At 50.9% G+C, this 21,514-nt stretch overlaps 2 protein-coding genes across 2 annotated transcripts; both read left to right on the top strand.

Moving 5' to 3' along the window:
• Positions 1 to 420: 420 nt before the first annotated feature.
• On the top strand, positions 421 to 4,686 carry LOC137466445 (serine/threonine-protein kinase PAK 3-like). Its single transcript, XM_068178169.1, has 7 exons — positions 421 to 807; positions 1,311 to 1,423; positions 1,888 to 2,005; positions 2,673 to 2,772; positions 3,204 to 3,400; positions 3,986 to 4,123; positions 4,513 to 4,686. Exons 1-7 carry the CDS (start codon positions 571 to 573, stop codon positions 4,600 to 4,602), a joined length of 993 nt encoding a protein of 330 aa, XP_068034270.1. The 5' UTR covers positions 421 to 570; the 3' UTR covers positions 4,603 to 4,686.
• Positions 4,687 to 16,354: 11,668 nt separating this feature from the next.
• On the top strand, positions 16,355 to 20,623 carry LOC137466449 (serine/threonine-protein kinase PAK 3-like). Its single transcript, XM_068178173.1, has 6 exons — positions 16,355 to 16,752; positions 17,256 to 17,368; positions 17,833 to 17,950; positions 18,610 to 19,337; positions 19,923 to 20,060; positions 20,450 to 20,623. The coding sequence occupies exons 1-4, from the start codon at positions 16,516 to 16,518 to the stop codon at positions 18,868 to 18,870; spliced, it is 729 nt and encodes a 242-aa protein (XP_068034274.1). The 5' UTR covers positions 16,355 to 16,515; the 3' UTR covers positions 18,871 to 19,337; positions 19,923 to 20,060; positions 20,450 to 20,623.
• Positions 20,624 to 21,514: the final 891 nt, after the last annotated feature.

The raw sequence follows: 21,514 nt of genomic DNA, 5'->3' as shown, positions 1-21,514 counted from the left end.
TGGGATTTTTAGAGAGATGCTGGTGAGCGAGGGAGATCCTGAGGCTAAGTACACAGAACTGGAAACGATTGGAAAAGGGTGAGTGCAGCCACAGCTCCTTCTTCACAGCGGGGGGCGGTGCGTTTTGCTGGTGTCACACCTCCCCAGAGTGACAGCAGGCAAGCTCCAAAGCTGTTCAGACACTGCGTTAAGATGATGCCTGATGATCTCTAAGTACTGGTCAGCATTTATAGCTGAAGTGGCCAGAAAAGTAGAGCCCTTCCTGTGTCTGGTGCACCAAAGAGAAGCAGCTGCCAATGGCTCTGGACCCAGAACACAGCCGTCTAAGGATCCTCTATTTTGAGTACTTCTCCATTTGTGTGCGCAACAGTGGAAGCCTTTGCCTGCTCCAGCTGTGGCTGCAGGCGGTGGCTGGACACTATTTTCCTTGGAAGCTGGAGAAAGGATCTGTGTCTGGAGGCTTTCCTCCAATGGCTCTTACATGGCTTCAGACTTCTCAGAAGGCCTGAGTGGTGGTGCTTGAATTTGGCAGATAGACTCCAAGGAGAGGTGTGAGAAGGCCGAACCGGCATGTGCCTGGAAAAATCCCACACATGCACAGATACAGAAAGAGAAAAGGGAGAAAAGACCCAGACGAGAATCTGTCGTGTTCCATTTACTGTTTGCCCCGGGACTTTTTTTCCGCGGTTGGACCGCGGTGTCCTGCACTTGCAGGGACTAAAGGACTTCTTCTTTCTCTGCTGCTCTTTTGTTTCTAGGGGTTTTGGCACGGTGTGCATGGCAGTGGAGACTGCCACAGGAGAAGAGGTAAGCGTCAAGCAGCGCCACAGCTTCTGCAGTGCTGTTTTAGGACGGCATTTTATCTGTCATGTCTGCATGTCATGTCTTGCTTTGTTCTTGTGCAATGGAGAATGCCAGTGGTTGCTGGAGTAATGATCAAGCCCCCTAGAAGTGCCAAAGGTTTCCCAGCAGTTTTGCTCCATTCTTACTGGCACAAAATGGCTTCCTGCTTGCAAGGGGTGTGTGAATGAAAATGGGGATGATAAAGTAAGGCCCTGGGGGAAGACTGTGGGCACAGCCTGTGTTGTTAGAGCTTTGCGGTGGAGAGCTTAGACCATGTTTCTCCCAGGTTTACAAGGCAAAGGGTATCTGGCTCTTTGTCCTGGGAGGTGCCCAAGCAAGCGGTCTGATGTCCAGCCACAAGGCGGTTTGGCCCAGCCCAGCTCCATCATCCCATAATCACTGTCTCCGTCTTCCCCTTGTGGTCCTGCGCCACAGACTTTGGTTCACGGTTTTCCATGTCGTTGTAGGTGGCCATAAAGAAAATTAGTCTCCTGGAAGAGAGCAGCAGTGAACTGTGCCTGAATGAAATCCAGGTCATGCGTGGCAATAAGAACGCCAATCTTGTGACCTTTCTAGACAGGTGAGTGGTTCTGCTGTTCTGCCATGAAAGGTCATCCACATCCTGCAAGGCAGCGGTTCAACCGCTGGCAGAGGATGGAGCTGACAGAGGATGGAGCTGTTAATTCCTGTTTCTGGACTGATCGACAGTGTCTTGGGAGGAGATTGCATTGGGGCTGCATTAATCTTTGCTGGCATACCTAGTTTGACGTGTGCTTTCAAAGAGCGGACTTGGCCCTGTCTTTCTTGAGCCAACAGCCTCAAAGTTCCTGTCCTCTCTCCACATTGTTTTGTTTGGTTTGGCATTTGATTTTTTTTCCCACGGGTCTTATGTGCTGACAAAACACTGTAGATTGAGTTCAAGCCCTGGAGAGCTTAGCGAATGATTATTGACTTCCTCCTGTCTTCTTCTGAGAGAGACACGGGAAGGAGAATCCATCAGGAAGTGCACGCATTCATCTCCAGGCTGTTGTTTCCTCCCTTCAGCTACCTGGTGGACGAGGAAGTCTGGCTGGTGATGGAGTACATGGACGGAGGTTCTTTACACGATGTCATTAGGGAGATTCGTATGGCAGAAGGAGAGATAGCAGCTGTCTCTCGGGAGGTAAGGGATGGCGCTTGTGCTTCCCACAGCTTGGTCGGGATGGTCCTTCCAAATGGGTGATAAGGAGAGGAGAGATTTCACCTTCCGAGCTTCCTTTCTGCCTTTCTCTTATAACTGGCAGTAGCAAGAGCATCGGAAGTGCCTGCCAGTGTCCCTGCCCTTCTTCTAGGGTGTTTGTCTTTGCCTCTCTAAACACTTGCCTGGAGCCTGTGTGCGCTGCGTTCCTTCCCATTCCTTCCGCATTCCTTCCTAAGAGCAAAGGTGCTGCTGGCACCATGTCAAGCAAGTGGCAAAGACAAAGAGATACTCGCAGGACTCTCACAGAGCTCAGCCTGAAAGGAGAGCCTGGCAGCCAACGTGGTGTTGGCAAAAGCAGCCACTGTTGTCTGGCTGGAGAGAGTACAGCCACGGCAGCAGTGCTTCTTGAGTCTGTGTTTGCAGGGCACTGGCCAGAGGAACAATTGCCCTTTCTCTTTCAAAAGCAAACACACCCGCACTTAGAAAAGCACTGCTGTCCTCGTGTTGGAGCAGCAGGCTCTGCTGCCTTTGCCAGCAGCCTGTCTTGCCATGGCTCACCATCCCCCAGGAAGTCAGCCTTGCAGATGTGCCACTTCCCTGCTTGTGGGACGAAATCCACTTAGGCTCGTGTTGCTTTTTCCTCTCTCAGTGCCTGCAAGGCCTGGATTTCCTTCACTCCAAGCAAGTGATCCACCGAGACGTCAAAAGCCACAACATTCTCCTGGGCTTGGACGGATCTGTCAAGTTGGGTGGGTGTTGTTGGCCAGGCTCAGCCGTGGCGGGCTGCGGTGTGGGGCTGCCTTTGGGTGACTGCCGGTTCCCTGATGCCCGTGGCAGTGCAGGCTGCCCTGCTGTGAGCGCAGAGCACAGCCACAAGGCGCAGGGAGGTGTTGCTGGGAAGAAGGGGTAGGGGGTGCCTTTGGCTTGTGTGTGATCCTTCCCAAGCAAGGCAGTTGCAGTCTAATAGCTTCAGGGGACTAAAAGCCACTGCCTGAAACTGGGGGCTTTTGCTAAGTGGCCAATTCCGTATTTCCTCGGCTGCAGGCCTGAGGAATGGCAGCAGGGCCCCTTTGCAGCTGGGATTCCACACTGCCTTCTTGGACATTGGTACCGTGGGGAATTCTTTTGTTGGCTTCCCTAATTCACGCTGGCTTGATCAGAATGGTTTTTTTCTCCTCAGCTGACTTTGGCCTTTCTGCTCAGCTCACCGCTGAGCAGAGCAAACGGAGATCGGCTGTTGGGACAACTTACTGGATGGCGCCAGAAATTTTCAGCAGGAAGCCCTATGGCCCCAAAGTGGACATCTGGTCCTTTGGCATTGTGGGGATGGAGATGGTGGAAGGAGCGCCTCCTTACCTGATGATGACCTCCCGCACGGTACGCTGCAACTACTCTCAGATTCTGCTGTCACTCGGACAAAATCTGCTCCCATTCTTCTGCTTGGGAAGCTTGCTAGCAGCTGAAAATGACGGGTTCCAGGCTGCATAGTCTCTCGTGCTTCTTGTCCAGATTATCCCCTTGGCATTTGATCACGAACTGCACCAAAACCTCACGATGCCTTTTGCTTGATGGAAGCTTTGCCTAAGGGAGCAGTGAGCAGTGCTGAGCTGCATTTGATGGAATAATCCTTGGAAATAGTAGAGTTAGATAAAAGTCTGTCTTCCGCATCGCCTGTAGAGCTGGTGTCAGTGCTCAGAGAAGCAAAGGGTGCTTTTGCTGATGGAGTTGCTCCTAATTCCCTCAGCCAATGAAATCAGGGGCCAAGGCAAGAGCCTTTGCATATTGGACTGGCTATGGCTGCCTCGGGCTTTGGGTTCTTTTAGTAGGGGCAGGAAAGGTATCTGCCACCCTCGGGCAGGGAGTAAAGAGCCACTGGAGAGCGGAGCTTGTCCGGTGGGGTCTGTGTGAGCAGTTTGGGGTGTGAAAGAGGCAGGTAGAGCGTGGCATTTCCTTCTGCTCTAGGTTCAACAGCTGATAAGCACCAGGGGCAGCCCGAAGCTGCAGAACCCCAGGCAACAGTCCGCTTGGTTGCGAGACTTTCTGCACTGCTGCCTGGAGACGGACGAGGACAGGCGCTGGTCTGCCCAGGAACTTCTGCAGGTAAAAGGCAAAGGGGCTGCCGGATGCACCAGCCACCCACTGCCAGGGGCTCCTCATCTGCTCAAGTCCAAGGCCTCGGATGGGCCCCGCTCCTAAGAATCTCCAGTCTGGGGGGCTTTTCAAAGGAAAAGAGAGGAGAATCCTGGCCTAGGATGGGTTGGAAGGAGCCTTTCAAGGTCACCTAGACCAAATCTCCTTAAGCTGAAGACATCTGAATTAATGGATTTGTGGGATTGGGAGCCATGTTGGCCCCATGTAGCAAGGTCCTGGATGTGGAGACAGAGGTGCACAAAATGCCCTCCTTTCTGTATCTTTCTTGTTGCCAGAGAAAGCCTGTTTCAGCCTGTGAGGTAAGTAGAAATTAATTTCTTCTTTTTCTCTTTGGGCAGCATCCGTTTGTAACCTCCGCCGAGCCGACCTCCAGCCTGACGCCTCTGATCGTGGCAACGCAGCAGTTTATGGCCGAGAGGAGATACTAGCCCTGGAAGAGGCCGTAGTTGTTTATTCTAGTTCCTAGTTCCTAGTTTCTAGCTCGTAGTTTGTAGTTTGTTTAGACTGATAGTGGAAATAAATAGGATAATAAATAAAACCTTCACTGTGTTGGAAGCTTCCCTTTGTTCTCACCCTGTCATTAAGGTCTAAATTTGCTTCGGAATGGTCAGGTGTTTCTTAAATGTGGGAAGAGCCATAGATGGGGTTTGTGGCATGGATTGGAAGCGGGCAGAAGTCTTGTGGCTTTGTTGCCGCCAGGCACAACCTGTTGTGGAGAGACAGGCTTGCAGCTGTGACTAGAGGAGCAGAGTGGGGCAAAACGGAGCAGAGCAGTGGTGTCACTGCTGGGGTTGCTGCTGTGGCTGTGGTTGCGCTGCAGCTCTTGGGAAAGGTTGGGAGTGTCTGTGTTGCTGTGGGCAGAGGGGGAGGGAGCCTGGCTTCTCCACAGGCTCAGGCACAGGTGAGTGTCCAGTGGGAAGGCGAGTTCTGCCACGGGAACTAAGGCCTACATGAGGGAGTGAAAACTGGTGCAGTTTGGATCTGCGTGAGCCACTGCGGAGGCCTGTGGGCCTGCTGGGGGACTTCTTGGGTCTATGCTCTGGAAGAACGTCCCCTAGACTTTAACCTTTCCCATGGACTCCTGTTTTTTGTCTCAATGTACGTTTGATACCTTATTAGTGATATCCAGTGATCGTATAGGGATTATTGAAAATCATTTACTTTGCGATGTTTGGTGATAATTGAGGGTATATTTGACGATCACTTAAATTTAAATTTTAGTTGCACAATATTTAACCGATTTCCTTTCCCAGTTCTCGTATTCCATCCCCCGCTTCCCTGAACCCACTATCCCTGAGAAGGACAGGACTGGAGATGGAACCTGCTCAAGAGCACAGGCCAGCCACCAGCCATCTGCCATCTCCCCTCCTTTTCTGTGCCCTTGCCAGGACGGTAGCGGCCATGCCTCCCCGGATTCTACCCTAACCCACTTTGCGACAGCCCCCAACCCTGCTCCCGCTTTCCTATTGTATTAGCAGTCCCCGATTTTTGTTGTAATTCATGTTTCAGAGATTACGGACGTAGGCGACCCCCAGAAGCCAGTCGACCCAGTTATTTTATTTATTTAGGCAGGAGAGCCGGCACCCTCCATACAGCCGGAGGAAGGGCTCTGTTGCCCCCACAGGAGACCCGTGCCCAGCCCCGCCGTAAGGTCCCCCACAGGCTAGTCCCCCACAAAACCTCTCCTTTTGATTTGTGTGGTTGGTGAAGGGCACCAGGGGAGGGTGCCACCACAAGTCCTTTTGATTTTCTGTTCTCTTTTGTTTTGTGGGTAAGTGAGGGGGAATGAAGTGACGGAGAGCTGCCTGGGACTCGGGCCCTCAGAAGTGAGGGGAAATGAAAATTGGATTTACTTATTGTTTAGTTATGCTCCGCAATATCAACCCGCCTGTTTCTTTAATTCTCAAGTTTAGTTAATGTCTATCAAGTATTGTGTTGTTTTTAGTTAGAACAAGGTTATTATTTTTACTACGATTGTTAGACCTTTCATTTTAAATAAAACCAAAAGGGGGCAGTTGTGGGAGCTTGTGCTGGAGGGGATGGGCCATGCAGTGGCCACACATCAGACAATCAACGACCAACACGAAGACTCGGGAGAAGAGAAGCCACAACGGATGACACCCAGAGAACTTATGGTGAGCATATCATGAAGAGTAAAGGACTCTGGGACTGACTGGGAGTGGCCATGCAGATCAACAGCCGGTGATTGGCCAGAAGGCTTCTGGAACTTGCCATGAAAGACTATATAGATGTATGTATATCTCTATCTCTGTCTCTATCTCTATCTCTATCTCTATCTCTATCTCTACTTATAGCTGAATCTATAGCTATAGCTATCGCTATAGCTATCTATATCTATGTAATCTATATCTCTATATCTCTATCTCTATCTCTATCTCTATCTCTATCTCTATCTATCTATATCTATATCTATATCTGTCTACCTGTGTTGACCTCACTTTGGCATCTTCTGAAGCAGCCTCTTTATGTTTTGTTTTGCACCCTTGTTTGTGCCCTTTTATTTATGAAATATCTTCAGTTTTGGCACTTCAGTTGTACCCGTCTCTTCTCTGTTGCTCTGCCATGGAGCACACCACAGTCAAGCTGCCGAGATGGGAGAGTTTCCCCTCGCGCCCCACGGATGCCCGGGGTGTTGTTGCTGATTCTTCTCTGGCCGCCCCACTGCTAGCTGGGTCGTGTGGGGCAGAGAAGGGAACCGGCACCCAGAGAGGGATCATTTCAGTGCCTTTCAGAAAATGACAGCAGAGCAACCTTTCTCAATAAAGCCATCTGAAATGACTTCATTGTCCTAGTAGTCTGGATTGTCTCAGGGCTGGGGATCAAAGATATAACAAAACTCAAGAGGCTCCAACCTCCCCAGCATCTCATTTCAGTCAAGGCTGCCGACCAAATACCTTCCTGACTTTACCTAACGCTTCAGTGGTTCTCAAACCCAAACTCTTTCTTTCTTCTTGTCTTCCGTCAGCTTTACCACTTATGCCTTCTTGGTCTACAGCTGGAGAGAGTTTTCCAGCTGCCACCTCTGCTCCTCTGTCAGCCCCTTTTCCTCCTACTTCCAGGAAGCTCCCTTCCTTCCTTCCAGGGGCCACCCACAGTTCCACATGCCTTTCTTGTGCACAATCATGCTCTACACACCACCTACCATTATTACACCTACTTGCCTTGGTGGAGTAATTTTGTGCTTTGCTCTCAGGAGACAGGAAGAGGTCTAAAAATTTGCCTAAGATAAATGTAGGGAGGAATTGTCTCTCCCCACTGTGGCAACCAGAGAGAAGATACAAAACTTTTAAAATATTGCTTGCAACAAACGTATCTAAAACCTATGCACGTAAATGTCTTAAAAGGTAGCAAGATAAAAACATGTAAACACTCAATGCGGTGAAGAAGAGCAATTCTTCAGTCCTGTCACCACTTCATCTTTCCGTGAAACACCTCTAGGAGGAGAAAACTCAGTCCCATTTGAACCTGCTTCAGACCGAGGAACTATCCCCTTGGTATTCTTTTGTCTTCTCTGCCACAGAAAGTTTTGGTGATCCTTTCATTAAACCAACAAAAAAAGCCTGTAAAAAGAAACTGAGAAGACATCAAGAAAGCAACAATCGCCAATAAGCCTTATTTGGCAAAAGTTATCTTATTTAAATTATCCACTGCCGTAACAATACTGATGAGGATTCTTAGCACCATGTAGGCAAACCGAAGTTAGAGGAGCCAACCATCCTTTTGAGACCTTTTCAGTTTTAGGTGACATGGGCTTTTGGTCGGATCTACACGTTCTGTTACATTCTATTTTGCAAATTTAGACTGCAGTCCATAAGCCAAAATTTCTTTTCCACGGGTCAGGTAGTATTTGTTCTAGGTGTGTGATGTTAGAGTGGTCCTCAGGGAAAAGGACATGGCTCTCTTTTCTTTCTTGTTCTCTTACCCCTCTGGCACTCAAAGCCATACTTGCTATTATAGACACTAGGTACAAGCTCCTGCTAGCATGGTTAACTAATTCAGGAGCAAACAGCCATGCTGCCATACTAGGGACATTGCTCTGGAAATGGGCAGAAAGATAAACCATGGAATGCTTTTCACTTCAGAAATGTTCCATTGCAGCTTTATCTGCAGCGGAGTTCCATTTACTGTACTGTCCAGTACAATTCCGTGCCTCCAGAGCTAACGTTAAGCACATAATTTGGGAGTCTCGAGCTGTAAATCTCACAGCCCTGGCATCAAAAGTCCTTTCGCTTCTGGTGAAGCGGCTCTGTATTCCAGGTCTGGACATACACCCAGTCTCCTGCCTGGTGAGGATATACTTGAACATTCAGGGTTATTAGTGAGACCAAAACAACCAACTTGCATGAGGAGAAAAGCATTTTCTCCTAAGGATTCTCCTACAGAGTCTCTAGTGGCAGCATTTCGGCCTCCAGCCTCTGGTGGCAGACAAGGCTCAATACCCACTGCTGCCAGAAGGAGACGCTGCAGGAGCAGTCTGCAAAGCTTCTTTAAGAATACAAGGAAACGGACTCTCCATTTAGTCCCCATTTTATTTCCAGAAAGCCTCTTAGGATGGCTGAATTCACCACCCTCTCGCAACCCAATTTTGGAGGTGGTCCCGAGATTTTGTTTTCTTAATCTTGATCCTTAAATTTTGAACTAAATTACAATAACCCAGAAGAAGGGAAACGGGACATCAGCTGTTTCTCATGCATTGCTTGGGGCTTCTCCCCCGCTCCAAGGGGTCCAAACTCTTCACGCAACAGATTGTTCCCCGGGCAAAAGACCAGGGCTTTTCACCATGCGCTTCTTTCCCAAAAGGATTTATTTCATTCCCCCCCGCCCCCCGCCCCCATTAGCAAAATTCTCAAAACATTCTCCATTTCTCTTTCTTTGGGATCATTGCTACTTTTCCCGTGTAATTCAACCACTTCTGTTGCAGAGGGAGGTACCACTACCCTACCCTGCCTCCTGATAAGCGAATTGCTTCTTTATCAGCGGGCAGGGCTTGGGATGAGAAGGAGGGAAGAAGATTGGCTTTGCTGAGTCGAACCTCGCCTCCAGAGAGCGGAGGAAGGTGACATCATCTTCGGGGCGCCCCCCTCTGTATGTTTTAGTGGCGGCCGGAGTTTTGGCTGAAGGGCAGCGTTTGACTCGGAGGCATTAAACCCCTCGCAAGGGCTGTGGGGGTAACCTTGCAGTCAGGGAGGCCTGGCTGTTCCTCGAGTCTAGAAAACGCTGGTTCCAGGCCTTCCCCAGCCGTGTTCAGTTGCAAGTCTAAAGCTCTTTGGCTTTGGACCAGCGCGTTTAACTGGCTTCTCAGGTTTTGGGGGCTGGCTTCATCCCTGCATTCACTTCCTGCTCCGGCGGCCTGAGGCTGGCTATTGTTTCAGGCTCTAAGGCAATTTGCAACTGATTCAGCTCCTTTTCTAGCTGTTGGCAACTTACAGCTCTCTGAGTCAAATCTCCATGCATATGGATACCAGGCATTGTCCTTTACTGGGATTTTAAATTTTTCTTCTACCAAAATTCATGTTTTCTCCACAAGTAACTGCGGATGGTGCTGGCTTTTCTCAGTCTCCATCTCTCTTTAGGGCTGGACAAGCTTTATATATAAGCTTTTAGCAGGTCTGCCAGTGGAGAGCAGTTGAGATCAGCTTCTGCGTGGGATTCTATTACTTTTCTGCCAGAAAATAGCAGCTTTGACTGCAAATTTATTTCTCCTTTATTATGTCATGAGCAGTTACTGCTGTATAAAATGGCCATGTCACCTCAAGAACAGCCTGCTCATTGTGCCAGTTAAAATGTAAGGCCCCAGAAACGTTGCTCTATGGGACACTTTAAAAGGACTTAAACTTGTTCACGTACTCGGACGTAGAAAAGCAGGAGAAATACTGACAAGACGTTCTCAAGAGGTCGGAATGACAAAAATAATCTTCACTGGCAACTTCTGAAAATCAGAGAACTTTGGCAAAAAATTTAGAGCGGGATTCAATCCACATGAAACATTCCATCAAGCATTAACTTAGCCCATTCAACTTCACAAACTCCAAGCCTGTTAGATTTTAAGTTACTCAAAAATCTGAGAGGATGGAATTGGAAGAATAAAGGGGAAGAGAGAAGGAGAGAAAATACCTAGAAAAGAACCAACATAGCTACCAATCCTGGTTCCAGTGGTGTTCAGCTGATAGAATTCCAAGAGGAGGTAGGGCCAAGACATGTGGTTGCCATGTCTCGGGAGTTAAATACCCTTTGGCTTTCCTGGGGCCTTCCCCAACATGGGGCTCCCACTCACCCGGCCTTTTAGGAGCTGAGTTAGGGGTTCCAGACACAGGTGTGGAGCGTTGCCTCTGCTGTGCCAGGGATCAGCGGCCACTGCTGGGCTGGGATACAGGCCTGGCAGTGTGGGGTGGGCAGAGTAGGGCATCACCTCACCAGAGCAAGGCTTGGTCTGCCCCTTTCCCCGCATACAAGCACCTGAAATGTTTTGAGCCAGCAATCTCTAGCCTCTCACCACAAGGTTTCCGGGTTCCTGTGCTTCTTGGCTGTCAAGACTCCAAAGATTTGTGGCTGGATATTAAGAAACCTGCACTTTTATTATCTTTATCCAAAAGAGGCAGCATGAGGCTTGTTTGTTCTTTCTAAGACCTTCCCTCCTTTCTGTGTCCTCATCCTGAGATAGTCCTTGTAACGCCTCTCCTCTCTCCCCTTCTCCACGACAATGGAGGGGAACAACGGAAAAACCAATCTATGAGAGGCAAAAAATGTTAGAGTTACAATGTAGTAAGGAAAAAAAAAAAAAAAAAAAGCAGTATACAACAGGAAGAAGAAAATTGTGCAAAAGAGGTAATGGCTTAAGCGACAAAGGTGAAGTGTCACATGGGGCGCCTGGAACAAAGACAAGATGGCGAGGGCTTACAGAATGATTCTGATGGTAGATGGGGGCTGCTGGTGCTGCCTGGAGCAGCTGTGGACCTGCAGTGGCAGTTTCCTGCTCCCTCTCTGCAGCAGTGATGGTGGCAGCGGCGATGGTGACGGATGTCTCTCCCTGCAGAGCTCTGTTTGGTACTGCCGCTACCATCAGTCCACCATGCTGGGCGTGTGCATGGGAATCAGCTCTGCCGCTTCACTGCCTCTTCCTCCCACCCTGCTGGGCTCCGTTTGGCTTGGCTGGGCTCCCTTTTGGCTTGGCTGAACTCACTTGGTATCAGTGTCACCACTCTGGGTTGCCTTGTTCTGCTGGAGCGGAAATACAGTCCCAGATGCCACCCTGGCCCTGATGGTTTCAGCCATGTGTCAGAGCTGTCACTTCTGTGCCACCCATCTCAGCCCCGTGTCCTAAGAAATACTGTGGAAGGACAAAACTGGAGGGGTGGGGTTGAGGGGGGAAACGGTGGTGGTGCTTTGGTGCCATGGCCTCTGTGCTAGAGGGAGCCAGACAGAAGGATCCCCCTTGCATTTCCGGTCATGGCATTTCCCTGCTGAAATCCTACTGTGGCTATGATGTACAATGTTTGGAAGAAATAGTGCTGAAAGATCCATGACCTCGTCTCTGTAGCTAGGAGAAAGCTCTAAATGCAATTAAAGCAGTGCTTCTCCTTGTTTGCTGCTTTCAAGAGCTGAGGAAGGTCCAGGTGGAACATTATTGGCCAGAAGCATTGGTGGCCAAAGACCACTAGCGTGGTTCCTCACATCCTGGTCCCTTCTCAGTGCTCAGCTTCTCGGTGTGGGCTACAGGGGCTTAGTGTGTTCTTGGAGTTACTCTTAGATGCCTTGAGCAGCAGGTTCTGGACTAGGAGGGCTTTTTGTGTTGCTTTGTAGCAGAGGAGAGCTTTGCAGGCTTTTTTTTGCCTGAGCTGTAGAGAAGGCCTGGTTCTATGCATGAATTCACAAACCAGCCTAGGGTGGCTGCTATTGTGATGTCAGCGGCCGCATCCCAGCGTTGTCAAGGCAAAGTTGCTGTGCCGAGGCCCGGAAGGGCTCAGTGCGCAGAGCAGCTCTGTGGCACGCTCGCTGCAGGCGGAACCTGCTGATCGCCGAGGTCTCTGCCAGCAGGACTCTTGAGTATTTTTGTTTCTTCCCCACAGGCGTTGTCTGGTGCAGACTTGAGCAGCACTGCTCGAGCCATGGAGAGGGTGTGTGCTGCAGTTTGCACGGCTTTCTCCTTGGCTTATTCTGGGTACTTTTTCACCCACCTGGCACGTAAGTGGACTATTTTGTTCAGTGCGGCATATGGAAACCAAAATGCCACCAAGAGGCCTTTAGTTGGGTAAAGCTGCTGTCAACAGCTGCAGCTAAGCAGGGGGTGTCTCTAGCCAGTGGGGCGTGGGGCAGCATTTGTAATGTAGCCTGCAGGGGTTCCGCTCCTCCCGTGGCATAGCCTGTGGCAATGGAGTCTGGAATCTCCCCAGTTTGCTGGCTCAAGCAAGACAACTTCCAAGATAGGAAGACTGGGAGAGCTTGACAGGAGTCCTTGTGAAAGCTGTGCGCTGCTCTCCAGGACTGAGGGAAAGTCCCTCAGTTCAAGTCTTCTTGTCTGCATTCCCTCATCCCAGGACGTGCCTGTGGAACTTGACACTTCCTGCGTGCTAGAAGAGCCATTTGTTCTGTGATGAAACCACAGACTCAGCTTGGAAAAGGCCTCTGAGATAGACATTTCAGAGGAGTTCTTGTGTGCTGCTGAACCCAGGAGCTGTTCCTGTGCTGTGTCACCACAGAACTGCCACCATGGTTAAGGGGGACTTGGGCAAAGCTATTTTGGGGAAAGGCTTTCAGTAAGCCCATGGCAATTGCTGCATGCAATCTCTTCAGAAAACTGAAGTACAGGAAAGAGAGGAGCTGTAGCTCCTGCTGGATGGGGTGGGGCAGAAGCTGTAATGCCTAGTACAGAACCACTCGGACTTTCTCAGTCTCAAGTTTCTATGGGTTGAGTGGCCAAAGAGGACAGAAGGTAGACACGAGGCAGTGGTTTGTGCTGTTGTCTTGCTTGCTGTGTGACACAAGGCTTGCTGCTGGAGTGACGTAGTGAAAACAGAATGATCTGTCTTTGGGTTGGTGACTTTCTGGTAGGCTTGCCCAGCACAGGCAGTTTTCTTACAGCATCTGGTTCTTTTTCCCTTGTGTGTTGCAGGTCACGTCACCCGTGCCTGGAGAGAATCCGGTCCTTGGGTGAGTGGGAAAGGAGCCTTTGGCGTTGGTAGCTTTTGACAATTGTGGAGCAAGCTGTGAGCTGGGCCTGTTGCAGTCCAGCGCCAGCCTGCTTGGATGAATGGAAGTACAGTGCAGGCTCTTCGCAGAAGCAGCCGCAGCAGCAGCAGCAGTAGCAGCTGCAGGAGGAGTTGGATCCCGGGCTGTTTCCTCCAGTTCCTTTTCAGAGCTTTTAAGCAGCTGAAAGTGGGGTTGCTTGGTGCTTTAAGCCATGATGGAATTTCTCCTGTAGAAGAGAGTGCAGTCCCATCGAATTGGCCCATTCTACTTGAGTTTGAACAACTTAGAATGCCATTTCTGTGCAGATGATTTCTCCTTAGTGCATCTGGCTCTAGAGCTGAATATAAAGAAGGTTACCAGTCCCTCACACTGCTGTCTGTCTGCAGAGCCCAAAACCAACCTCTGAGCCTCCTCTGGCTGCACGTCTTCCTGAAGAAGAGGCCGAAGGGGAGGAAGATTCCCACCAAAGTGCACCTGCTGCCACTGCAGGGCCTGAGCATCCAGCATCAGTAAGTGGCACCTCTGGGTAGTCCTGTGGCTGGAACAAAGCATAGCTGCAAGTTTCTGGTCAGACAGCACCTCCCGTGCCTGGCTGAAGATGCTGAGGGCTGGAATCCTTCCAGCTCTTCCAGAGCACTTCCCCCAGCCTGTGAGGCCTGGAAAAGGGGTGTGGAACTTGGACGCTTAGGCATCGCTTTCCTACTGTTCTGACAGGGGCTGTGAATTTGTCTTAGCCAGAGACAAGAGGTAGCATTAGGATGTCTTGGGATGCTCCTGGGGTACAAGTGAAGCCCTTTGTGCCCAGTGGCTGTGCAGGCTCCTTGTCCCCAGTGAAGAGAGCAGTGCAAAGATGCAGTTCACAGCCTTGCAGGATATGAGGAGACACTGTCCCCAGGAGGGACCAGGCCCTCCCCACAGAACAGCTAAAGTCAGTCAGTAGCTAAAGGAACAGCTGAGTTGCAGCGGGGCCTGTAGCTGAATATACCGAAGGTTCTGAATGACAGGTTCTTTCCTGACCCTCATGCTGCTGTCTGCCCACAGAGCACAGGGGCAGCGTCAGCACCTGCTCTGGCTGCCTCTGCACCCGAGGAAGAGGCTGAAGAGGAGGAATCCGCTGCCAATGAACCTGCCCCTGCTGTCAGCCTGCGGCCTGAGCAGCCCACGTCAGTAAGTGCCTGTTTTGGCTAGCAGTGTCTTTGGTGTCATTTTGTCCATCATGTAAAAGCAGCCTTTGGATTTTGCGCCTTGAGCTGGAGAAGTGGGCTGCGAAAGCTGAGAGGTGAAGAGCCCTGGGTGTGGCCAGCAGCGTCTTCCTAGGAGCTTGCATTTGAAATGGGATCGGAGGGGCACCTCCGACGTGCAGGCATGTTTGTGACCCAAATGAATTTCTTGTCCCAGAGCTCCACCTCCTGTGTCCTGGTACCTGCACGAGCTGCAGCTGAAGGCCCTGAAGAAGCCTCCAGTCCCCAAGCTGGAAACTCAAGCCTGAGCAGCTCGTGCACCTGGAGCACGACTAGTTCCTCTGGCAGCAGCTGGAGCACGACTGGTTCCTCTGGCAGCAGAGAGCAGCTGGGAGAGAGGACAGAGGACAAGTGCCTGGCCATGCTGAGTATGTGCTTTGTGATCCTTGTCCGCCGGAGCAGTGCCTTGTGTGTGCGCGTGTCAGCAAGAGCTGTCCCACCTCCTGTTCCTCCTCAGCTGAGTGCCAGGTCCTGTGGCCTCCACACAGGACCTGCTGTTGTGCTTTGAGGTGGTGAGGGGTCCCTGGGGTGTTGCTCCTGCCTCTGAGGGCAGCTGGGCCTGGTTTGGCTTTGCCTGAGCTTCCCTCTATGCCAAAAAGAAAACAGAGGTTGTTTCTGGCTGAGCAGGAGGCTGTGACCTAGCGAATGAGTAGGCCTCAAGGAGCTCCTGTGGGGCCCAGCTCCTGTGGGGCACAGCCAAGGTCATCTTCAGAACTTAGCCTGGCCTAAAGGCTGAGGGACCTCATTCCTGAGGCCCATCACAGTAGGGTATAACATAAGCTGCTGCTCTTGAAAGGCAGAGGGGCATTGTTTAGGCAAAGTCCTGCTTAAAGCTGGAGATCTCGGCTCTGCTGGAAGCACTTTGCAATATTCTTCCTGTTCTGGAAAGGGCAGCTGTTGATAAGAATTGATTCCAGAACCCAAGATGCCTTGGATGTTTGCAAGGATGAAAGCTTTTGTTGAATGTCACAGAGTGTTCACAGCCAAGAACAGAAAGGTTTTGTTTTTCCTGCTGCCCTTAATGTTTGTAGACAACAATCACTTCTCCTGGTTGCAGTTTTCTGATCCCTGTCTCCTCTGACTGTTTCTCGATGTGCTTAGATTTTAGTGTAGACTTCTAGTTTTGGGCAGGCCATCTGTGCTGCAGGGCTGCTTGTCTTGCTGCTGTTGTTTTTGAGGTGGTGGTGGTGGTGGTGGTGGTGGTTGTGGTGGTGGTGGTGTTTCCCAGCTGACTGAGTTGAAAGGGCAGAGTGTCCCAGACAGTGGGGCTGCCTTTCTGATCTGCTGCAGGGTGGGACCTCTTCTGAAGTGAACATCTTTCCTTGGGATTTTTACAGAGATACTGGTGAGCGAGGGAGATCCTGAGGCTAAGTACACAGAACTGGAAACGATTGGCAAAGGGTGAGTGCAGCCACAGCTCCTTCTTCACAGCGGGGGGCGGTGCATTTTGCTGGTGTCACACCTCCCCAGAGTGACAGCAGGCAAGCTCCAAAGCTGTTCAGACACTGCGTTAAGATGATGCCTGATGATCTCTAAGTACTGGTCAGCATTTATAGCTGAAGTGGCCAGAAAAGTAGAGCCCTTCCTGTGTCTGGTGCACCAAAGAGAAGCAGCTGCCAATGGCTCTGGACCCAGAACACAGCCGTCTGAGGATCCTCTATTTTGAGTACTTCTCCATTTGTGTGCGCAACAGTGGAAGCCTTTGCCTGCTCCAGCTGTGGCTGCAGGCTGTGGCTGGACACTATTTTCCTTGGAAGCTGGAGAAAGGATCTGTGTCTGGAGGCTTTCCTCCAATGGCTCTTACATGGCTTCAGACTTCTCAGAAGGCCTCAGTGGTGGTGCTTGAATTTGGCAGATAGACTCCAAGGAGAGGTGTGAGAAGGCCGAACCGGCATGTGCCTGGAAAAATCCCACACATGCACAGATACAGAAAGAGAAAAGGGAGAAAAGACCCAGACGAGAATCTGTCGTGTTCCATTTACTGTTTGCCCCGGGACTTTTTTTCCGCGGTTGGACCGCGGTGTCCTGCACTTGCAGGGACTAAAGGACTTCTTCTTTCTCTGCTGCTGTTTTGTTTCTAGGGGTTTTGGCACGGTGTGCATGGCAGTGGAGACTGCCACAGGAGAAGAGGTAAGCGTCAAGCAGCGCCACAGCTTCTGCAGTGCTGTTTTAGGACGGCATTTTATCTGTCATGTCTGCATGTCATGTCTTGCTTTGTTCTTGTGCAATGGAGAATGCCAGTGGTTGCTGGAGTAATGATCAAGCCCCCTAGAAGTGCCAAAGGTTTCCCAGCAGTTTTGCTCCATTCTTACTGGCACAAAATGGCTTCCTGCTTGCAAGGGGTGTGTGAATGAAAATGGGGATGATAAAGTAAGGCCCTGGGGGAAGACTGTGGGCACAGCCTGTGTTGTTAGAGCTTTGCGGTGGAGAGCTTAGACCATGTTTCTCCCAGGTTTACAAGGCAAAGGGTATCTGGCTCTTTGTCCTGGGAGGTGCCCAAGCAAGCGGTCTGATGTCCAGCCACAAGGCGGTTTGGCCCAGCCCAGCTCCATCATCCCATAATCACTGTCTCCGTCTTCCCCTTGTGGTCCTGCGCCACAGACTTTGGTTCACGGTTTTCCATGTCGTTGTAGGTGGCCATAAAGAAAATTAGTCTCCTGGAAGAGAGCAGCAGTGAACTGTGCCTGAATGAAATCCAGGTCATGCGTGGCAATAAGAACGCCAATCTTGTGACCTTTCTAGACAGGTGAGTGGTTCTGCTGTTCTGCCATGAAAGGTCATCCACATCCTGCAAGGCAGCAGTTCAACCGCTGGCAGAGGATGGAGCTGACAGAGGATGGAGCTGTTAATTCCTGTTTCTGGACTGATCGACAGTGTCTTGGGAGGAGATTGCATTGGGGCTGCATTAATCTTTGCTGGCATACCTAGTTTGACGTGTGCTTTCAAAGAGCGGACTTGGCCCTGTCTTTCTTGAGCCAACAGCCTCAAAGTTCCTGTCCTCTCTCCACATTGTTTTGTTTGGTTTGGCATTTGATTTTTTTTCCCACGGGTCTTATGTGCTGACAAAACACTGTAGATTGAGTTCAAGCCCTGGAGAGCTTAGCGAATGATTATTGACTTCCTCCTGTCTTCTTCTGAGAGAGACACGGGAAGGAGAATCCATCAGGAAGTGCACGCATTCATCTCCAGGCTGTTGTTTCCTCCCTTCAGCTACCTGGTGGACGAGGAAGTCTGGCTGGTGATGGAGTACATGGACGGAGGTTCTTTACACGATGTCATTAGGGAGATTCGTATGGCAGAAGGAGAGATAGCAGCTGTCTCTCGGGAGGTAAGGGATGGCGCTTGTGCTTCCCACAGCTTGGTCGGGATGGTCCTTCCAAATGGGTGATAAGGAGAGGAGAGATTTCACCTTCCGAGCTTCCTTTCTGCCTTTCTCTTATAACTGGCAGTAGCAAGAGCATCGGAAGTGCCTGCCAGTGTCCCTGCCCTTCTTCTAGGGTGTTTGTCTTTGCCTCTCTAAACACTTGCCTGGAGCCTGTGTGCGCTGCGTTCCTTCCCATTCCTTCCGCATTCCTTCCTAAGAGCAAAGGTGCTGCTGGCACCATGTCAAGCAAGTGGCAAAGACAAAGAGATACTCGCAGGACTCTCACAGAGCTCAGCCTGAAAGGAGAGCCTGGCAGCCAACGTGGTGTTGGCAAAAGCAGCCACTGTTGTCTGGCTGGAGAGAGTACAGCCACGGCAGCAGTGCTTCTTGAGTCTGTGTTTGCAGGGCACTGGCCAGAGGAACAATTGCCCTTTCTCTTTCAAAAGCAAACACACCCGCACTTAGAAAAGCACTGCTGTCCTCGTGTTGGAGCAGCAGGCTCTGCTGCCTTTGCCAGCAGCCTGTCTTGCCATGGCTCACCATCCCCCAGGAAGTCAGATGTGCCACTTCCCTGCTTGTGGGACGAAATCCACTTAGGCTCGTGTTGCTTTTTCCTCTCTCAGTGCCTGCAAGGCCTGGATTTCCTTCACTCCAAGCAAGTGATCCACCGAGACGTCAAAAGCCACAACATTCTCCTGGGCTTGGACGGATCTGTCAAGTTGGGTGGGTGTTGTTGGCCAGGCTCAGCCGTGGCGGGCTGCGGTGTGGGGCTGCCTTTGGGTGACTGCCGGTTCCCTGATGCCCGTGGCAGTGCAGGCTGCCCTGCTGTGAGCGCAGAGCACAGCCACAAGGCGCAGGGAGGTGTTGCTGGGAAGAAGGGGTAGGGGGTGCCTTTGGCTTGTGTGTGATCCTTCCCAAGCAAGGCAGTTGCAGTCTAATAGCTTCAGGGGACTAAAAGCCACTGCCTGAAACTGGGGGCTTTTGCTAAGTGGCCAATTCAGTATGTCCTCGGCTGCAGGCCTGAGGAATGGCAGCAGGGCCCCTTTGCAGCTGGGATTCCACACTGCCTTCTTGGACATTGGTACCGTGGGGAATTCTTTTGTTGGCTTCCCTAATTCACGCTGGCTTGATCAGAATGGTTTTTTTCTCCTCAGCTGACTTTGGCCTTTCTGCTCAGCTCACCGCTGAGCAGAGCAAACGGAGATCGGCTGTTGGGACAACTTACTGGATGGCGCCAGAAATTTTCAGCAGGAAGCCCTATGGCCCCAAAGTGGACATCTGGTCCTTTGGCATTGTGGGGATGGAGATGGTGGAAGGAGCGCCTCCTTACCTGATGATGACCTCCCGCACGGTACGCTGCAACTACTCTCAGATACTGCTGTCACTCGGACAAAATCTGCTCCCATTCTTCTGCTTGGGAAGCTTGCTAGCAGCTGAAAATGATGGGTTCCAGGCTGCATAGTCTCTCGTGCTTCTTGTCCAGATTATCCCCTTGGCATTTGATCACGAACTGCACCAAAACCTCACGATGCCTTTTGCTTGATGGAAGCTTTGCCTAAGGGAGCAGTGAGCAGTGCTGAGCTGCATTTGATGGAATAATCCTTGGAAATAGTAGAGTTAGATAAAAGTCTGTCTTCCGCATCGCCTGTAGAGCTGGTGTCAGTGCTCAGAGAAGCAAAGGGTGCTTTTGCTGATGGAGTTGCTCCTAATTCCATCAGCCAATGAAATCAGGGGCCAAGGCAAGAGCCTTTGCATATTGGACTGGCTATGGCTGCCTCGGGCTTTGGGTTCTTTTAGTAGGGGCAGGAAAGGTATCTGCCACCCTCGGGCAGGGAGTAAAGAGCCACTGGAGAGCGGAGCTTGTCCAGTGGGGTCTGTGTGAGCAGTTTGGGGTGTGAAAGAGGCAGGTAGAGCGTGGCATTTCCTTCTGCTCTAGGTTCAACAGCTGATAAGCACCAGGGGCAGCCCGAAGCTGCAGAACCCCAGGCAACAGTCCGCTTGGTTGCGAGACTTTCTGCACTGCTGCCTGGAGACGGACGAGGACAGGCGCTGGTCTGCCCAGGAACTTCTGCAGGTAAAAGGCAAAGCGGCTGCCGGATGCGCCAGCCACCCACTGCCAGGGGCTCCTCATCTGCTCAAGTCCAAGGCCTCGGATGGGCCCCGCTCCTAAGAATCTCCAGTCTGGGGGGCTTTTCAAAGGAAAAGAGAGGAGAATCCTGGCCTAGGATGGGTTGGAAGGAGCCTTTCAAGGTCACCTAGACCAAATCTCCTTAAGCTGAAGACATCTGAATTAATGGATTTGTGGGATTGGGAGCCATGTTGGCCCCATGTAGCAAGGTCCTGGATGTGGAGACAGAGGTGCACAGAATGCCCTCCTTTCTGTATCTTTCTTGTTGCCAGAGAAAGCCTGTTTCAGCCTGTGAGGTAAGTAGAAATTAATTTCTTCTTTTTCTCTTTGGGCAGCATCCGTTTGTAACCTCCGCCGAGCCGACCTCCAGCCTGACGCCTCTGATCGTGGCAACGCAGCAGTTTATGGCCGAGAGGAGATACTAGCCCTGGAAGAGGCCGTAGTTGTTTATTCTAGTTCCTAGTTCCTAGTTTCTAGCTCGTAGTTTGTAGTTTGTTTAGACTGATAGTGGAAATAAATAGGATAATAAATAAAACCTTCACTGTGTTGGAAGCTTCCCTTTGTTCTCACCCTGTCATTAAGGTCTAAATTTGCTTCGGAATGGTCAGGTGTTTCTTAAATGTGGGAAGAGGAAGAGCCATAGATGGGGTTTGTGGCATGGATTGGAAGTGGGCAGAAGTCTTGTGGCTTTGTTGCCGCCAGGCACAACCTGTTGTGGAGAGACAGGCTTGCAGCTGTGACTAGAGGAGCAGAGTGGGGCAAAACGGAGCAGAGCAGTGGTGTCACTGCTGGGGTTGCCGCTGTGGCTGTGGTTGCGCTGCAGCTCTTGGGAAAGGTTGGGAGTGTCTGTGTTGCTGTGGGCAGAGGGGGAGGGAGCCTGGCTTCTCCACAGGCTCAGGCACAGGTGAGTGTCCAGTGGGAAGGCGAGTTCTGCCACGGGAACTAAGGCCTACATGAGGGAGTGAAAACTGGTGCAGTTTGGATCTGCGTGAGCCAGTGTGGAGGCCTGTGGGCCTGCTGGGGGACTTCTTGGGTCTATGCTCTGGAAGAACGTCCCCTAGACTTTAACCTTTCCCATGGACTCCTGTTTTTTGTCTCAATGTACGTTTGATACCTTATTAGTGATATCCAGTGATCATATAGGGATTATTGAAAATCATTTACTTTGCGATGTTTGGTGATAATTGAGGGTATATTTGACGATCACTTAAATTTAAATTTTAGTTGCACAATATTTAACCGATTTCCTTTCCCAGTTCTCGTATTCCATCCCCCGCTTCCCTGAACCCACTATCCCTGAGAAGGACAGGACTGGAGATGGAACCTGCTCAAGAGCACAGGCCAGCCACCAGCCATCTGCCATCTCCCCTCCTTTTCTGTGCCCTTACCAGGACGGTAGC

The sequence above is a fragment of the Anomalospiza imberbis genome, unplaced genomic scaffold, assembly GCF_031753505.1.
Source record: "Anomalospiza imberbis isolate Cuckoo-Finch-1a 21T00152 unplaced genomic scaffold, ASM3175350v1 scaffold_213, whole genome shotgun sequence".
Taxonomy (NCBI): Eukaryota; Metazoa; Chordata; class Aves; order Passeriformes; family Viduidae; genus Anomalospiza; species Anomalospiza imberbis.
Note: the sequence above shows the minus strand (reverse complement) of the source record. Positions and strands in the feature narration are given on the sequence as shown.